This window comes from Sus scrofa, chromosome 8, assembly GCF_000003025.6.
Source record: "Sus scrofa isolate TJ Tabasco breed Duroc chromosome 8, Sscrofa11.1, whole genome shotgun sequence".
Taxonomy (NCBI): Eukaryota; Metazoa; Chordata; class Mammalia; order Artiodactyla; family Suidae; genus Sus; species Sus scrofa.
Genome location: NC_010450.4, coordinates 44,092,324 through 44,107,460, shown reverse-complemented (window position 1 = coordinate 44,107,460; position 15,137 = coordinate 44,092,324). Strand labels below are relative to the sequence as shown.

The 15,137-nt window shown below is 47.1% G+C and overlaps 1 protein-coding gene across 1 annotated transcript; it reads right to left on the bottom strand.

Annotated features, from left to right (window-relative positions):
• On the bottom strand, window positions 5,242-9,344 carry LOC110261946 (putative tripartite motif-containing protein 75). Its single transcript, XM_021100528.1, has 3 exons — window positions 9,289-9,344; window positions 6,381-8,034; window positions 5,242-5,520 (listed from the first exon to the last, which is right to left on the bottom strand). Exons 2-3 carry the CDS (start codon window positions 7,767-7,769, stop codon window positions 5,242-5,244), a joined length of 1,668 nt encoding a protein of 555 aa, XP_020956187.1. The 5' UTR covers window positions 7,770-8,034; window positions 9,289-9,344.

The following is a 15,137-nucleotide window of genomic DNA, read 5'->3' as shown; positions in this document are numbered from 1 at the left end:
GGTGGAGACCAGGAGTGAGGCACTCTGTGCTCTGGGAAAACTGGAAGAGCAGGTCTTCAGATAGTTAGATGTTTTTAGCAGATTTTATGAGCTCACTTTTGCATCTCCTCATATCCAGAAAAACACTAATATCCTTCATGGTGGTGTCTGCATCTCGTGACTAGTAGTAACCTTCATGAGACCAGCAGCAAACTTCTGTAAAATACAAGCATGGCTGCATGGTCCTCCTCCTTCACCTTTATGACTTTTATCTTAATAGTCCCCCTTTCCTCTTTGGGGCAGTATTTCAGATAGCTCTAAAATACTGCCTCCTGGGCTGCAGTTAAGTGGACAAAGCAAAAGATGTCACGATCCTCTCTGAGAACAGCCACTCCCAAGGGTAGGCCAGTGAGCCCTGAGGGAACTCAGGAAAGAAACAAAGAAAGCTGGCCCACAGCTGAGGTGCACATCAAAGGAGTGATTCCACTAAGCCCAGACCTTCACATCTTCCCATAGAAACTGGTTTTCCATAAATCTTTTTCCATAAATCTGGTTATCTGCAAATCTTTCCTTCCTGTCACCTTCCCTTTGTTGCAAAAATTCATATACCCTAGCTTCCCCCCTCGCCTCCTTCTTGAGCAGTTTCTTAGGGCTACCTGAGATGCTGTCTGCCAGGCTCAAGTCCTAATTCACTCCCAAAATTTAACTGTCAACTTTCAGGTTGTGCTTTTTTTTTTTTTTTTTTTTTTAAGTTGCTGCTACATTCCTTCATTCTCTTAAGATCATTGATCACTGAGGCCTGTTCAAGGGCAAGCATTGTGGCCAGGCTTAGATCACAAAATGGCTTAAGCCAAAATGGCTTCTCATGTCAAGAAAGCCATGCCTGGTCCCCTTCCTTCAAGGACCCCCAACCTATCTGCTTCCATTACTGCTCATCACAAAGAACCAATATCTCAAGCTAATTATGTTAGTGCTTTCTCTTGTGGGAAGAAGCAAGAATCAGCTGTCATGGAAATTCTTCCTGAGATATGCATCTAACTATCTAGGGACCATCTATCTAAAGCACACTGTGCCTCATCCTTGTTTTCACCCTGAATTCCCATCAGGGTGCACTGTTGGTGGGCAAATGCAGTGGGTTGCTACTTAATCCTTGTAGAAGCAGGTGGTGAGCAACGCACTTTGCTCCTTTTTTAACAAGCCCTGGTTTCGTAGATGCAAACTTATTTTATCAGGAAAATCTTGAGAAATAATCTAATTCCATTCTATCTCTCTCTATAGAACATAATTCTAAAGTGATTCTTATGTTGTAACAGGGATAATCACACTGGGTGGTGATTGACTGGAGCTTTATTATCTCTAATCTGCACAAGTTTTTAATCTTTCATAACAGGATTTAAAATGATTCAGCTGAGGGAGTTCCCATTGTGGCTCAGTGGTTAATGAACCCAACTAGTACCCATGAGGATGTGGGTTCAATCCCTGGCTGTGCTCAGTGGATTAGGGATTTGGTATTGCCATGAGCTAGGTGTAGGTCTCAGACTCACTTCGATCTTGCGTTGCTGTGGCTGTGGTAAATGCCAGCAGCTGCAGCTCTGTAGCCTGGGAACCTCCATATGCCATGGGTGTGGCCCTAAAAAGACAAATAATAATAATAATAATAATTTAGCTGAAGGGAAATAAAGATTTGTAGCTGAGGTAGGGGAGAGAAATTAGCTGCCTCAAATTATGTTTCTGACATATCAGTTATTTTAATAAGGAAAATCTCCATCTGTGAGGGTGTCTCCCTTGCTAGACCCAATCTCTAGAAACTCTTATCAGTGAAAGAGGCAAGGACTTATATACCCATAAACAAACTGACGTTTGTTTACACAGGATCCAAGCCACATCTGCAACTTATACCACAGCTCACGGCAACACCAAATCCTTAACCCAGTGAGCGAAGCCAGAGATATGAAACTGCAACCTCACCATTCCTAGTTAGATTTATTTCTGCTGCACCACAACGGGAACTCCGTGACCAATACTGCTTTTAAGTGAATAGCAGCAATTATAAAGCAAAACTGCACCTGCACCTGGAGGTTCCCAGGCTAGGGGTCAAATTGTTTCTGCTGCACCATGATGGGAACTCCCCAAATAATCCATTCTTAAAGACATTTGAGGTGCAATTACATGGGTGCTCAGTGGAGGAAGAGGGTGGGAGTGGGAATCTAGAATAAGGGGGAATTGAGGGTTCCCATCATGGCTCAGTATTTAATGAACCTGACTAGTATCCATGAGGAAGCAGGTTCTATCCCTCGCCTTGCTCAGTGGGTTAAGGATCCAGCGGTGCCTTGAGCTGTGGTGTAGGTTACAGACACAGCTCACATTTGGCATGGCTGTGGCTGTGGTGTAGGCCAGCAGCTACAGCTCCTATTCGACCCCTATCCTGGGAACCTCCACATGCTGTGGGGGTGTCCATAAAAAGACAAAACATAAATAAATAAATAGAGGCATTTTTTAAACAAGGGCAAATTGCTGCATGAAATGATGATATGCCCTCACTGATGAGTGAGATGAAGGCACATCTCAGGGAGACTCATAACAGCCCTACATGCACCCAAAATTATATTCCTAAAAAAGGCTTATTTATATTTGAAACACATTGTTTTATAAAACCAAGTCCAAGAGCTACCTTGTGGATCTGGCACTGTCACTGCTGTGGGTCTGGTTGCTTCTGTGGCAAGGGTTCATTCCCCAGCCCGGGAACTTCCACATGCCCTAGATGTGCTTAAAAAAAAAAAAAAAGTCCATTTTGTCCTATTCTGCCATCATGCATTAGCAGTCATGATTCCAACTAATGTCCACGAGGATACTGGTTTGATCCTTGGCCTCACTCAGTGGGTTAAACATCCAGCCTTTCTGAAAGCTGTGGTGTAGTTTGCAGATAAGTATGGGATCCTGCATTGCTATGGCTGTGGTGTAGGCTGGCAGCGAAACCTCTGATTTGACCCCTAGCCTGGGAACTTCTGTATACCATGCGTGTGGCCCTAAAAAGATACACACACACACACACACACACACACACACACACACAAACACACACACACATACACACAAAGAAGAATTTATCCAGTTGTGAATTTGTGTTTCTTTTAGGAGTTTTCTGAAAGGCGGGAGCTCTTTTTTCTCATTAACTTTTCTGCCCAAGTACTAGCATGCCTCCTTAGCACTATTTAAGACACATCTGTGTCCAGGGCTGTGATTTTCTCCATCTTGGCCTCTTTCTGGGCCATCAGTCTTCTGCATGCAATTGCCTAGTAGAGGTGCCCACCTGGACTCCAATTGCATCTCCAGACTCAGTGGTCCCAAACCAAAATCTTGACTTCTCTCCAACCCTGACTGCCAGGAAATTGCCCCTCCCCAAATCTCTCCATCACAATGCAGGGAACCTCCGTGCTCCTAGTAGCTAAGGCAAAACCTGGGGGCAGCTGTGATTTCTCTCTACTCCCCTTCCAACCTGTCAGCATAAGTAAGCAACAAAAGAAGATTGGTCACCTGTGCATGATATTGACAATGAGTGTTTTATTCTCCTATTATTACCCTATTCCCTTAAACATAAAATAAAATAAAATTCAGATTTTATAACAAGACAATTTTTTTTTCCTGTAATGGCTGCACCTGGGGCACATGCACATTCCCAGGACCAGGGCTCAGATCCAAGCCCTAGGCTGTGACAATGCCAGATACCTAACCTACTGTGTCAGGCTGGGATTGAACCAATGTTCCAGCACTCCCAAGACGCTGGCCATCCTGTTGAGCCACAGTGGGGAACTCCTGATATTTTTTTATCCTGTCCCTTTTTGGTTTTTTTGTTTGTTTGTTTGTTTTGTTTTGTTTTGTTTTGTCTTTTTGCTATTTCTTGGGCCACTCCTGCAGCATATGGGAGGTTCCCAGGCTAGGGGTCTAATCGGAGCTGTAGCCGCCAGCCTACGCCAGAGCCACAGCAACGTGGGATCCCAGCCGCGTCTGCGATGTACACCACAGCTCACGGCAACACCAGATCCTTAGCCCACTGAGCAAGGGCAGGGACTGAACCCGCAACCTCATGGTTCCTAGTCAGATTCATTAACCGCTGCGCCACGACGGGAACTCCCGTGTCCTTTTTTTTTTTTAGGGCTGCACCTACAGCATATGGAATTTCTAGGCTAAGGGTTGAATCCAAGCTAGAGCTGCCAGTCTGCACAACAGCCACAGTGTGGGATTCAAGCCATATCTATGACCTACACCATAGCTCATGGCAATGCCGGATCCTTAATCCACTGAGCAAGGCCAGGGATCAAATTTATATCCTCATGAATACTAGTCAGATTTGTTACCATGGAACCACAATGGGTACTCCTGGGCTCCGGCTTTTTAGACTGTACATTTTCTTTATTGGTTGTGAAGATATGCATAGGTGGTAAAACTATGAAGAAAAGCAAAGGATATTTAGTATCAATCAAGATACTGTATGCCACAGGCTTAAGAAAAACACTAGTGAGGAAACTGACAACACTTATGATTTGAACCTAGCCAGAACCCAGATGAGGACTTGAAACCAGTTTTTTTTATTTACTTATGTATTATTTATTTATCTGCTATTTTAGGGCCACACCTGCAGCATATGGAAGTTCCCAGGCTAGGGGTTGAATCAGAGCTATAGCCGCCAGCCTACGCCACAGCCACAGCAACTCGGGAATTGAGCGTCTTCGACCTACACCACAGCTCATGGCAACATGGGATCCTTAACCCTCTGAGCAAGGCCAGGGATCAAATCCCCATCCTCATGGATCCTATTCTGGTTAGTTAACCACTGAGCCACGAACGGAACTTCAAAAACCAGTTTTTAAATTAGACTCACTCACCTAGTGTCTGGACTTACTGAGGTTCAGGCTCCTTGTTCCTCAGTGCAGAATGAATTCAGCAAGACAAAGTGTAGGCAAGAAATAGCTTTATTATGATAACATGCCTGTAAGAGATGCAAGCAGGCAGGCAAGGAGGCTTTGCCCCAAGGGCTAGGTGGGCTAAAGTTTTATAATCCAAGGAAAGTGGGGAGTGGGAAAAGACCACATTCTTCCTCTTTGAGTAGAAACCAGTAAGAGAGTATGTGACCCTATGAGGGGGGAACAGTTAAAATATATCACAGGTTTCCTACTTTTTTTTTTTCCCCTGCTCTGATCAGGTATTTATTCAAAAGTAGCTGTCCAAAATGATTTGACCTTTATGGAATAAACAAATTTAAGTTTATGCAGCAGCCTTCTTTTCTTCTGTGGTGGGCTTCTTTTCTGCAGGCTTCTTTACAGCTACTGGTTTCTTAGTCACTACAGCCTTTTTCCCGACCAAAGGCTTCTTCTGCTTCCTAACACCAACAGCCTTCTTTCCTTTCTTCTCTACCAGGGCCTTCTTGTTTGGAACTCCCTTCTCACCTGATTTGGCATAGACCTTTTTGATATCATTCCAGGCCTTAAGCTTCTTCAGAAGCAGAACAGCCTCCTTGGACTTTTTTGTGGCTTTCAACTTTATCTTCAACCACCAAAGGAAGTTCAGGAACTTCCTCAATCCCATGAGAGGGTCTCCTACTTTGGAAGGTCATCTTTCCCTTAAATTCCTGTCCTTGGTCCTAAGGGTCATTTGTCTCCCTGAACTTGAATGCAGACCACTTTTACCTTTCACTTAATGAACTGAGGCATATCTCCTGCTTTTGTGTGCCGTGTGTGTGTGTGTGTGTGTGTGTGTGTGTGTGTGTGTGTGTGTGTGTGGTTTGATAGTTAGCTTTCTTGAGCCATTATTAATAGTGGCCTTCCCTCTCTATCTATGATCCCCTACTGGGACTTCTACCTGTGTAACTATCCTCCTCCACACCTATCAGTGACAGTGTGGGAGAGAGTCCCTGGGACGTTGGAGATAGTCTGTCATGTTTGAGTTCATCATCTAGACCAAATACAAAAAACTGGAAAACATAGGCTGGAGGACTCAGTTCCCTGCTCAGCGTACCTCTGGACAAGCAGGAGGCTCAGAGACTGTGCTCTCCCCAGAGCTGTGTCTTCCCTCCCACATAAAACATGGAAGCTACTTATAAAACAGGTAAAGGTATAGGTATAGGAAAATGCAGGTGTACACACCTTTATTGAAGCTGTGAAATGGCAGTTTTACAGGTGCAATGTGAGAATTCCAGAAACACTTTACGCCGCCACCACCACCATCAACAAAACAGAAAAAAAAAAAAAATTTCTTAATGGCTAAAATCAAATGAGAATTTAAAAAAAAAAAAAATTGTCGGTGCCAGATGTACTGACATCGGTACATAGTCTTCCTACTGTCCATAAACTTCAGGAAGGAAGGAAGGAAGGCAAAGTCTCTGATGTCTCTCCGTAATCTCTTACTGCGCAGATGGTAAGAGGTTGAGAAGAGCACCCGATAGAGAAGTAGGGCTTCAGCACCTCGGAAAAGGTATCGCTGAAAGAGTAGATGTGGGACCTGTCCTTGAAACTGTAGAAGGAAATCACTCCCAGTTCATAATCCAGATAGACGCCAATGCCGCCGGGATCCTCCTTCAGCTCCAGAGGGACAGTGCCCGCGGGGCCGCGGGCCTCGTAGGCCCCCTGGCGCCGGCCCACCGTCCAGGAGCCTCTCGGGTCCTCCAAGAGCCAGGCTCTGGGCCTGGGGGCGGAGTCCGTGCAGAGGCCCACGGCCCACGTGGCCCCGCCCACCCGCACCTCCCAGTACCGCCGGCCCCGCCCAAAGCCCCCCAGGCCCAGCACTGCGGGCTCCACCTGGGACCTCCCAGCCCTGGGAACCCCCTGCCTCTTCCTCGCTAAGGTCGCAGACTTTCTATCCTCTGACACCAGCAGGTCGGGATGCGCGCTTTCGGGGTCCAGGATCACGTCCTCGGTGAACTTCTGAATGATCTTCTGCAGAGCTGAGTGCTGCGCAGGGAGGCTGCAGCCTTCCCGCCGCAGCTGGAAGGAGTAGACCTCAGGGCACTTGAGGCTCTCGCACCTGCCCAGGACGGGCCCGATGCCTCTCAGCAGCTGGGCCCCTGGCAGCACGCTCCGCTCTGTCACCTCCTGCAGGAGGCCGCGGAGCTCCCAGATGTGGTCTGAGAAGGCCGCGATGTTGGCGCCCAGCTGCTCGTGGATGGTGTGCTCCTCCTGGACCAGCCTGGCCAGGGCGGCCTCCTGCTCGCGGTCCACAGCCCAGTTGAGCTGCGCGAAATCCGAGGCCAGCTCCAGCCGCTGACGCTGCACGTGCTCCCGCAGCTCCAGCACCTTTCTGTCCTGGGCTACCAGCAGACTCTGGGCTTCCGCCACCTGCCTCTTCAGAGGCCCCACGTAACCGCCCAGCCTCTGGCGGTGGTCAGCGGCGGCCTCGGCCAGGGGCCTCAGCACATGGCTCCGGTGCTTAGGGGTCTGCGCGCACAGGGCACACAGCACCTCCAGGTCATCCTCACAGAAGAGGCTCAGGACCTGGTCGTGCCGCTCGCACGGGGGACACTGCTGGCTCCTCCTGCTGCTGCTCCTGCTGCTGTGGAGCAGCCTGGCCACCTCGATCATCCTGCCCAGCTGGGTGTTGCTCCTCACGTGCGGCTCCTGGCACGAGTGGCGGCACACGGGACAAGGGAACCTGTCCTCCAGCTCAGCCCAGGACCGCTGGATGCAGCGGCGGCAGAAGTTGTGCCCGCATTCGATGGTGACAGGGTCGTGCAGGCCGTCCAGGCAGACGGGACACTTGGCTTCTGCCTGGAGGCCAGCCAGGGCTGCGGCCACTGCCATTGGGGCTGCACTGAGCTGGGTTTCTCACGAGGCTGGGCTGCAGGGTCTCTGTCCTGGGCTGAGGGTGCGCACCTTTGGGGTCCTTCCTGCTGGGAAGCTGAGGGGCTCCTGTTGCAGGCAGGTGTCCAGAGGGGCTTCCTTCACTCCTTCAGGCGATCGCAGAGCAGCTGGGTGACTAGTACCCTCAGTAGCTCCAAGGCTGAAGCCAAGGTCAGCAACTCTCTTGGTCAGTAAGCAGACACCACTCCAACGTGGTTTTTCCTTCCTGGGGATGGGAAAAAATAATCCTTCTTGTGAAAAGGCTGCTCTGCGTCTTGTGGGCCTATTCACTGCCACTTCCAGGCATCCCCAGATCCTCACCATCCCCACCTCCCCCCAGCCACATGGACCACAGGCTGATGGACCAGGTCTGGGACCGTGTGAATCTGTGGGCTTGGGGACAGGAGCCTGGGTGAGAGGACCCCTCAGTCACCTGGGGACCAGGGGGAAATTACATTGACATCCCTGATTCTAAGAGAATCTAATTAAAGGATAAAAACCACAACTTCAGTGATTTCAATCTTTTTGAAAATCTCACGAACCTGGTATTTTTGAACCTGGTACTTTTTAAACCAGATTATTTCTGACAGCACTGAATTCATAATACATCAAGACTTACTTGTCACTTAAGCTTCTCAACTACAGGATCTATCAACCTCAGTGCCTGTATGGATGGAATCTATATCGACTAGAATAAAAGGACTCTGGGCACCATCTGCCAAAACTTTTCACATCAAGCACAGAATGAGACTGAGACCAGAAATGCAATGTGAGTTGAAGCTGAGAAACAGACATACACACATATAGTTCTCTCTGATGATGCAGTGAGGTGGTGAGCTATGAACTAGTGAAGTTTTGTGTGGTCATGATTCTAGAGAAGGTGTGCAGCTTCCCCTTATCCAAGAGACTGAGAGGACAATCTCAGGCCTGAGAACTCAGAGTCAGACACCCACAGTGTCTTGTAAACACTCAAATTTTCCACTGGGATCAGAGAAGCTTACCCAAAGGTAGAAATGAGCATCCATGGGGGTGTGGTGGGGAATGGGGTTTCCTGATTTAATCACCCAAGCCCTGATAAATTCAAGATAATCTGTGAGTCCAAAATATTAGGACATAATAACACTTTGGAGGGAATATGTGCAGAGCTCTGGGGATACTGGGAAAAACTTATTTCTTAATCTGGGAGTCAGTTGTAGGGTTACAGGCTCAGGAAGTTTTCTGTGTGCATGTCCAATAAAAGCAAAACACCACTGAGTATAAAAATAAATTACAGAAAAATAAGTTCAATCTCTCTGGCTGAGGAAGCAAATTCTGGTGTCTAGGGACAAGGCTCCTCATGGACTGAGCACCCTAATAAAGAACATGTTTTTACATGAGCCAAACCCCAGTCTGAATTCCCTCTGAGCTGAACCCCTAGGCTGAGCTCATAGCAGGGACTCAGGAAACCCAGCCTCTTGCCTCCTCCAGGATCCCTGCTTACCTGATTCTGAGGCTCTGACTGGGTTCAGTGGTCCAGGTTCTCACACTGCTCTCCCGCCAGACTGTGTGGTCTTGGGTGGGACCTGGGCAATTACACACCCCAGGAGGGCGGGGCTCTTGGGGTCCCACCCTAAAGCCTGAGGCTCCTCCCCCCTGGGGGAGGGCTGGCACACAGGGCCTGGAGGTTTCCAGGGAGAGGAGAGACAGGCAAGACCCCGCCTAGATTAGATCAGGCAGGGTGGGCCCCTCCCCCCCAGGTGATAACAGGATTGGTGCTGCACCTTGGTGATCAGCCCCTGATCCTCTCAATGCCACTTAACCTCATCTTCCCTGATGAGGCCCTGAGACCTGAAAGGCTCCTTGAGGCTGTCCATTTCCTCCTTGGGGAGGGGAGGTGTGGCTCTGGTGTGACTCCCTGAGCACATGTTGGGGAAGGTGGTGGGAGGTTGAGGAATAGAGAAATATGAAGGAAAAGGAAAGTGACTGATGGGGGAATAGTGATGTTCTGAGGACCACGGTCTGAGATAATTGATTGAGAGAGACTATTTACTATGATGGTTTCCTGTGTGAATGACCCAACTCCCATCAGGCTTGGCCACATTCCATTCCTGAGGAGAGGCAGGTTAGTCTCCACTCCCCCCTGCCCCTTTTATTTTTCTTTTTTGTCCTCCCCACAGTATATGGACATATAGAGTTCCAGTCATGGATTGGATCCAAGCCCCAGCTGTGACTTAAATTGCAGCTGCAGCCACTCCGGCTCCTTGATCTACTGTGCAGGGCTGGGAGCAAACCTGTCCTAGTGCTCCAGAGATTCTGTTGGTCTTCTGGTGCCACAGCAGGAGCTCCTGATTCAATACTTGTGTATCATGGAAGAACTTAGTGCTACAGATAAATTTGAGGTACGCAGAAGCATTCTTCATTGTTATTCCTTATGCAGTTGAATTTAATTTGTATCTTTCAGTCAATTTCAAAAATAATTATTATGAAAAATTTCAAAGATATGGATAAACATAGACAAGAATATCAACAAATATTTTCATCAAGACACACTCTATATTGATCAACCTTTTTCTTTTTCTTTCTTTCTTTCTTTTTTTTGCTTTTTTTTTTTTTTTTTTTTTTTTTGCTTTTTATGGTCGTACCCACGGCATATGGAGGATCCCAGGCTAGGGCTCGAATCGGAGCTATAGCTGCCAGCCTATACCACAGGCACAGCAACATAGGATCCAAGCCACATCTGTGACCTACACCATAGACCATGTACATGCCCGTTCCTTAGCCCACTGAGCAAGGTCAGGGATTGAACCTGCAGCCTCATGGTTCCTAGTTGGATTTGTTTCTGCTGTGCCACAATGGCAACTCCTTGATCAATCTTTTGTTAATTCATCTTCTTTTCTTCCCTTTTTGGTTGCTCTCATTTCATTCCTGTATACCTCATCCTCAACCACAAATATGGATACTTTTCACTAATACCTTTACAATACCTAGAAACCAAGCAGCAACTCTTTGGTATCATATAATACCTAATACATAGTCAAAATTCCCAAATTGGCTCATAAATACCTTTTTAAGTTAGTTTATTCAGATGTGGATCTAAAGAAGTTTCATATTTCACATTTAGGATTTTTTTTCATTTTCAAATCTCTTCTTTTTTTCTTTTTTTTTTTAACCCTGGGCATTGACTGGATGAAGAGATTAGGTCACTTTCCTGTACAATTTCCCACATGTATGTGTTGTTTCTTTTAGGGTCCTTAAGTATGCCTCCTTTACTCTCTACATTTCCGTAAAGTAAAATGTGCTACAAAATCTTGTTCAACTCAGATCTCAGATTCACCTGGATTAGATTCATAGTTTTGTGTAGATAATTCATATGTGATGCAGTGTAGCTCAGAAAACGTCAAACAGGTGTCCAGAAAACATGTGGTTGCTCCCCGTTCAGGGATTGATCAGTGGGTTAAGGCAGTGAAGCCTGAATGCTCTGTGTAGAGTTCCTACAAGAGGGTCTACCAGCTGAGTAAAGAGTTGCTGAAAAAAGTCCTAGGCATTGAAAGAAATAAAGTTTTATTATCTGCAAAATACATGACTGTCATTTAGAAAACTTGAAAAATCTAAAGAGAACTTATAAAGATTTATCCTTGAGGACTTGGTTTGATCCCTACCCTTGCCCTGAGATTAAGGACTTGGCATTGCGGTGAGCTGTGTTGTGGGTGGCAGACTCGGCTTAGATCAGGCATTGCTGTGGTTGTTGCGTAGTGTGGCAGCTGTAGCTCCCATTTGACCCCTAGCCCGGGAACTTCCTTGACCCATGGCGCGGCCCTAAAAAGACCAAAAAAAAAAAAAAGTGGACCTTTTACAATTATGTCAACACTTTTCATGAAATTGAACATGAAATGCAAAAGTTTTTGAACAAGGTTATAAACATCTAGCAAAGGAGATTAAAGAAGACCTTTAAAAATTGAAGAGTAACACCACACCTCCGTGGATTGGATGACCCATATACACAAAGTTTCAATTCTCTCCAGGTGGGATTATAGCATCAGTGAAATAGCAAATAAGGTCCACAAGCACATTGTTTTAAAAATATAATATGGAGTTCCCGTCGTGGTGCAGTGGTTAAGGAATCTGACTAGGAACCATGAGGTTGAGGGCTCGATCCCTGCCCTTGCTCAGTGGGTTAACGATCTGGCGTTGCCTTGACCTGTGGTGTAGGTCACAGATGCGGCTGGGATCCCTCTATGCTGTGGCTCTGGTGTAGGCTGGGTGTGACAGCTCTGATTAGACCCCTAGCATGGGAACCTCCATATGCCGTGGGAGCGGCCCAAGAAAAAGCAAAAAAATAAATAAATAAAAATAATGTGATATTACTTATTCTTCTGTTTAGTCATGTTTAGGAATAAACTAGAAAGGCCAATCACTACCAGAAACCTTATTTTAGAAGCATGGATAACTTGCAGGTGCTTCAGAAAACACCACTGCTTTTTTAAAATTTATTTCATATATTTTAAAAATATTTATGGCCACACTTCTGTTATATGGAAGTTCCCGGGCCAGGGGTTGAATTGGAGCTGTAGCTGCTGGGCTACACCACAAGCACAGCAACGCCAGATCCGATCCACATCTGTGACCTACACTTCGCGTTGTGGCAATGGTGAATCCTTAATACACTGAGCGAAGTCTCAGATGGAAGCCACATCCTCATGGATTCTATGTCAGGGACCTAACCTGCTGAACCACAACAGAAACTCCAGAAAACACCACTTGTATTTCAACTCTTTCCTTAGCGTTGACAACACATTTTAAAGCAAGGAAGTACATACGCTGACATAGGACAAAAGTAAGTGTTAAATAGGCAACTGGAGATAACCTAGATTCACCTTCATTGCAGATGTACACAGTGGAATGTTCTAGACACGCAGAGCAGACGTCATAGAAATGTTGGTTTTTTGGTTTTTGGTTTTCCGGTTTTTTTGTTTTTTGTTTTTTGTTTTTTGTTTTTTGTCTTTTGCCTTTTGTCTTCTTAGGGCTGCATCTGCAGCATATGGAGGTTCCCAAGCTAGGGGTCTAATCGGAGCTATAGCTTACAGCCTACGCCACAGCTGTCTATCCGAGCCACGTCTGCAGCCTACACCACAGCTCATGGCAACGCTGTATAGACTACTTGGGAAGGCTTGTCCAAAAGCCATTAGGTGGGATTCCTCTAGAAAAGGAACCAGGAGAGGAGGCCACCATGTGACCCTTCTACCTAGCAGGGTTTTCTGTAACACATCCTGTCATTTCACCCATCAACACTGGGAAGAAAGATGGTTCTGGAGTGCAGGCATGTGTGCTCCTGCTGAAGAAAATGCTTCTGCTCTCCTGGGAGTAGATGCTCTCCTCACGGGGAGGAGGGAACCCCTTCACCCTGGGGTCCATCTCCCTGCAGGGGCACCACAGCTGCCCCCTGTGGGGAGTGTGCTGGGGACCTCGTGTCCCAGGCTGCTAGTCAGAGTCCAGGGACAGGGAGCAGGTGAGAGTTTGATGGATGAACACAGGAATGATTGAGCTGTCAATGAAGGGGTCGGCATGCAGGCCTTCCTCACATATTAATACAAAATCCTTATTTCTGAGAGAATGACAATGTGAGAAAGACCACATCTGGAGGTGGAGATTTGGGATTACTGAGGAACTCACAGAACTTCAGGAGCATCGGGGAGGTTTATTTAAACTACAGTCCAGGCCTCCCTAAGGCAAACCTCTGATTCACTTCATCCAGGGAAGCCTGCCCCTCTAGATGTCCTGGTGCGGCCCTTCCCCCACCCCTCCAACACCCCCATTAAGCCCCCTCCTCCTGAAGGAGAGCAGCTGCTTGTCTTCTGCCTGAGGGCCTGCGAGGTTGAAAACTGCAAACTTTTTTTCTTTTTTGTTTTTTTAGGGCCACACCCACAGTAGATGGAAATTCCCAGGCTAGGGGTCGAATCAGAGTTGCTGCTGCTGGCCTACACCACAGCCACAGAAATGCCAGGTCCTTAACCCACTGAGGGAGACCAGGGATGGAACCCTGACGATTCCTAATTGATCCAAGTTGGTTTCGTTACCTCTGAGCCTCTATGGGACTCTCAAGAACTGCAACCTTTGAGAACTTTTAGAAATCCAGAATGCAGAGACAGGAAAGATTCTGGAAACACCTCCTTTATGGGGTGGATGGGATTCAAACAATTTCTATAAGGAGAGGCCAAGACTGTTCAGCAAGTTCACTTGAGAAAAACATAATAATAATGATGAGGACTTTCCATATTATTCTATACAGCTGGACCCTAGATCACTGATGGAATTAGATTGAGGCGATTAAGGTGGGAGTGTCTCCTGTACCTGACAGAAGATGCCATCAGGGAGGAAGAAGGGAGGCATCAATCAGCAGCAGCCTGTCATCTCCCCGGGCTAACTGCATCTGCAGTCTGTCCAATGGGAAGAAGGAAAGGAAACACCCTACAGACTTATAAGGCCAAGGGACCAGATTCTGATACCTGCAGTGAAGAGAAAATTGGGTTGTGTTTCCTACCTGGACACAGGAAGAACTTCTGCTCTGCAAAGAAGGGAGAAGCCCAGACTCAAGGTGAGGGAGTGGAGACATCCCCCCCCAACACACACCCCATCTCAAGGACACTGAGCAGCTCCCCAGAGCAGAGCCAAGATCAAGAAGCATGGACACGTGAGTGCCAACTTGGGGCAGGTGGGATTGGAGCTCGATGACTGGGCTCCCCAGGGCACTGGGTGATCATGAGGTAGTGGGAGGATGGAGAGTTGAGGTGGTCTTGGAGTCAGAGGGTCCATTTGGAACAGACTCTCCGGCCAGCAGAGTGGGCATATCCAAGGGTTCAGAGGAGGGACGCTCCAGCTGTAGGTGTGGATGTGACTTGCTCTGCCTCTCACCTGGACCACACCTGGAGGGGTGTGAGCAAGTTCCAGGGTCTCCCTTGTGTTGGGAATGGGGGGGACCTGCTGTGCACCAGGCACTATGCTCAGGGCTGTTCCACCACCTTCTCCACATATGGACTCCCTAATTAAGGTGTTATGTACATGCATGTGGTTACTTTAAAAAGATAAATATTTGCTGGCTATCATGAGGGCTTATATATGGATATTTTCCTTTTTATGTTGTATTCAACTGTTTGGATTTTGTTTTGGTGATAATCACACAAGATTTTAGGTGTTTCAGGGACATCAGTGTACATCCACTCTTCATGTAGTGTTGAGGACGGTGTTGAATAAATAGTCAGGAAATCTAGAATTAAGCCTCCCAAATAAGGATGAGAGATGCAAACACCCTGGAGTTTCTGTGTGACACCAATGCCTTATTGTTCAAAATCAGAC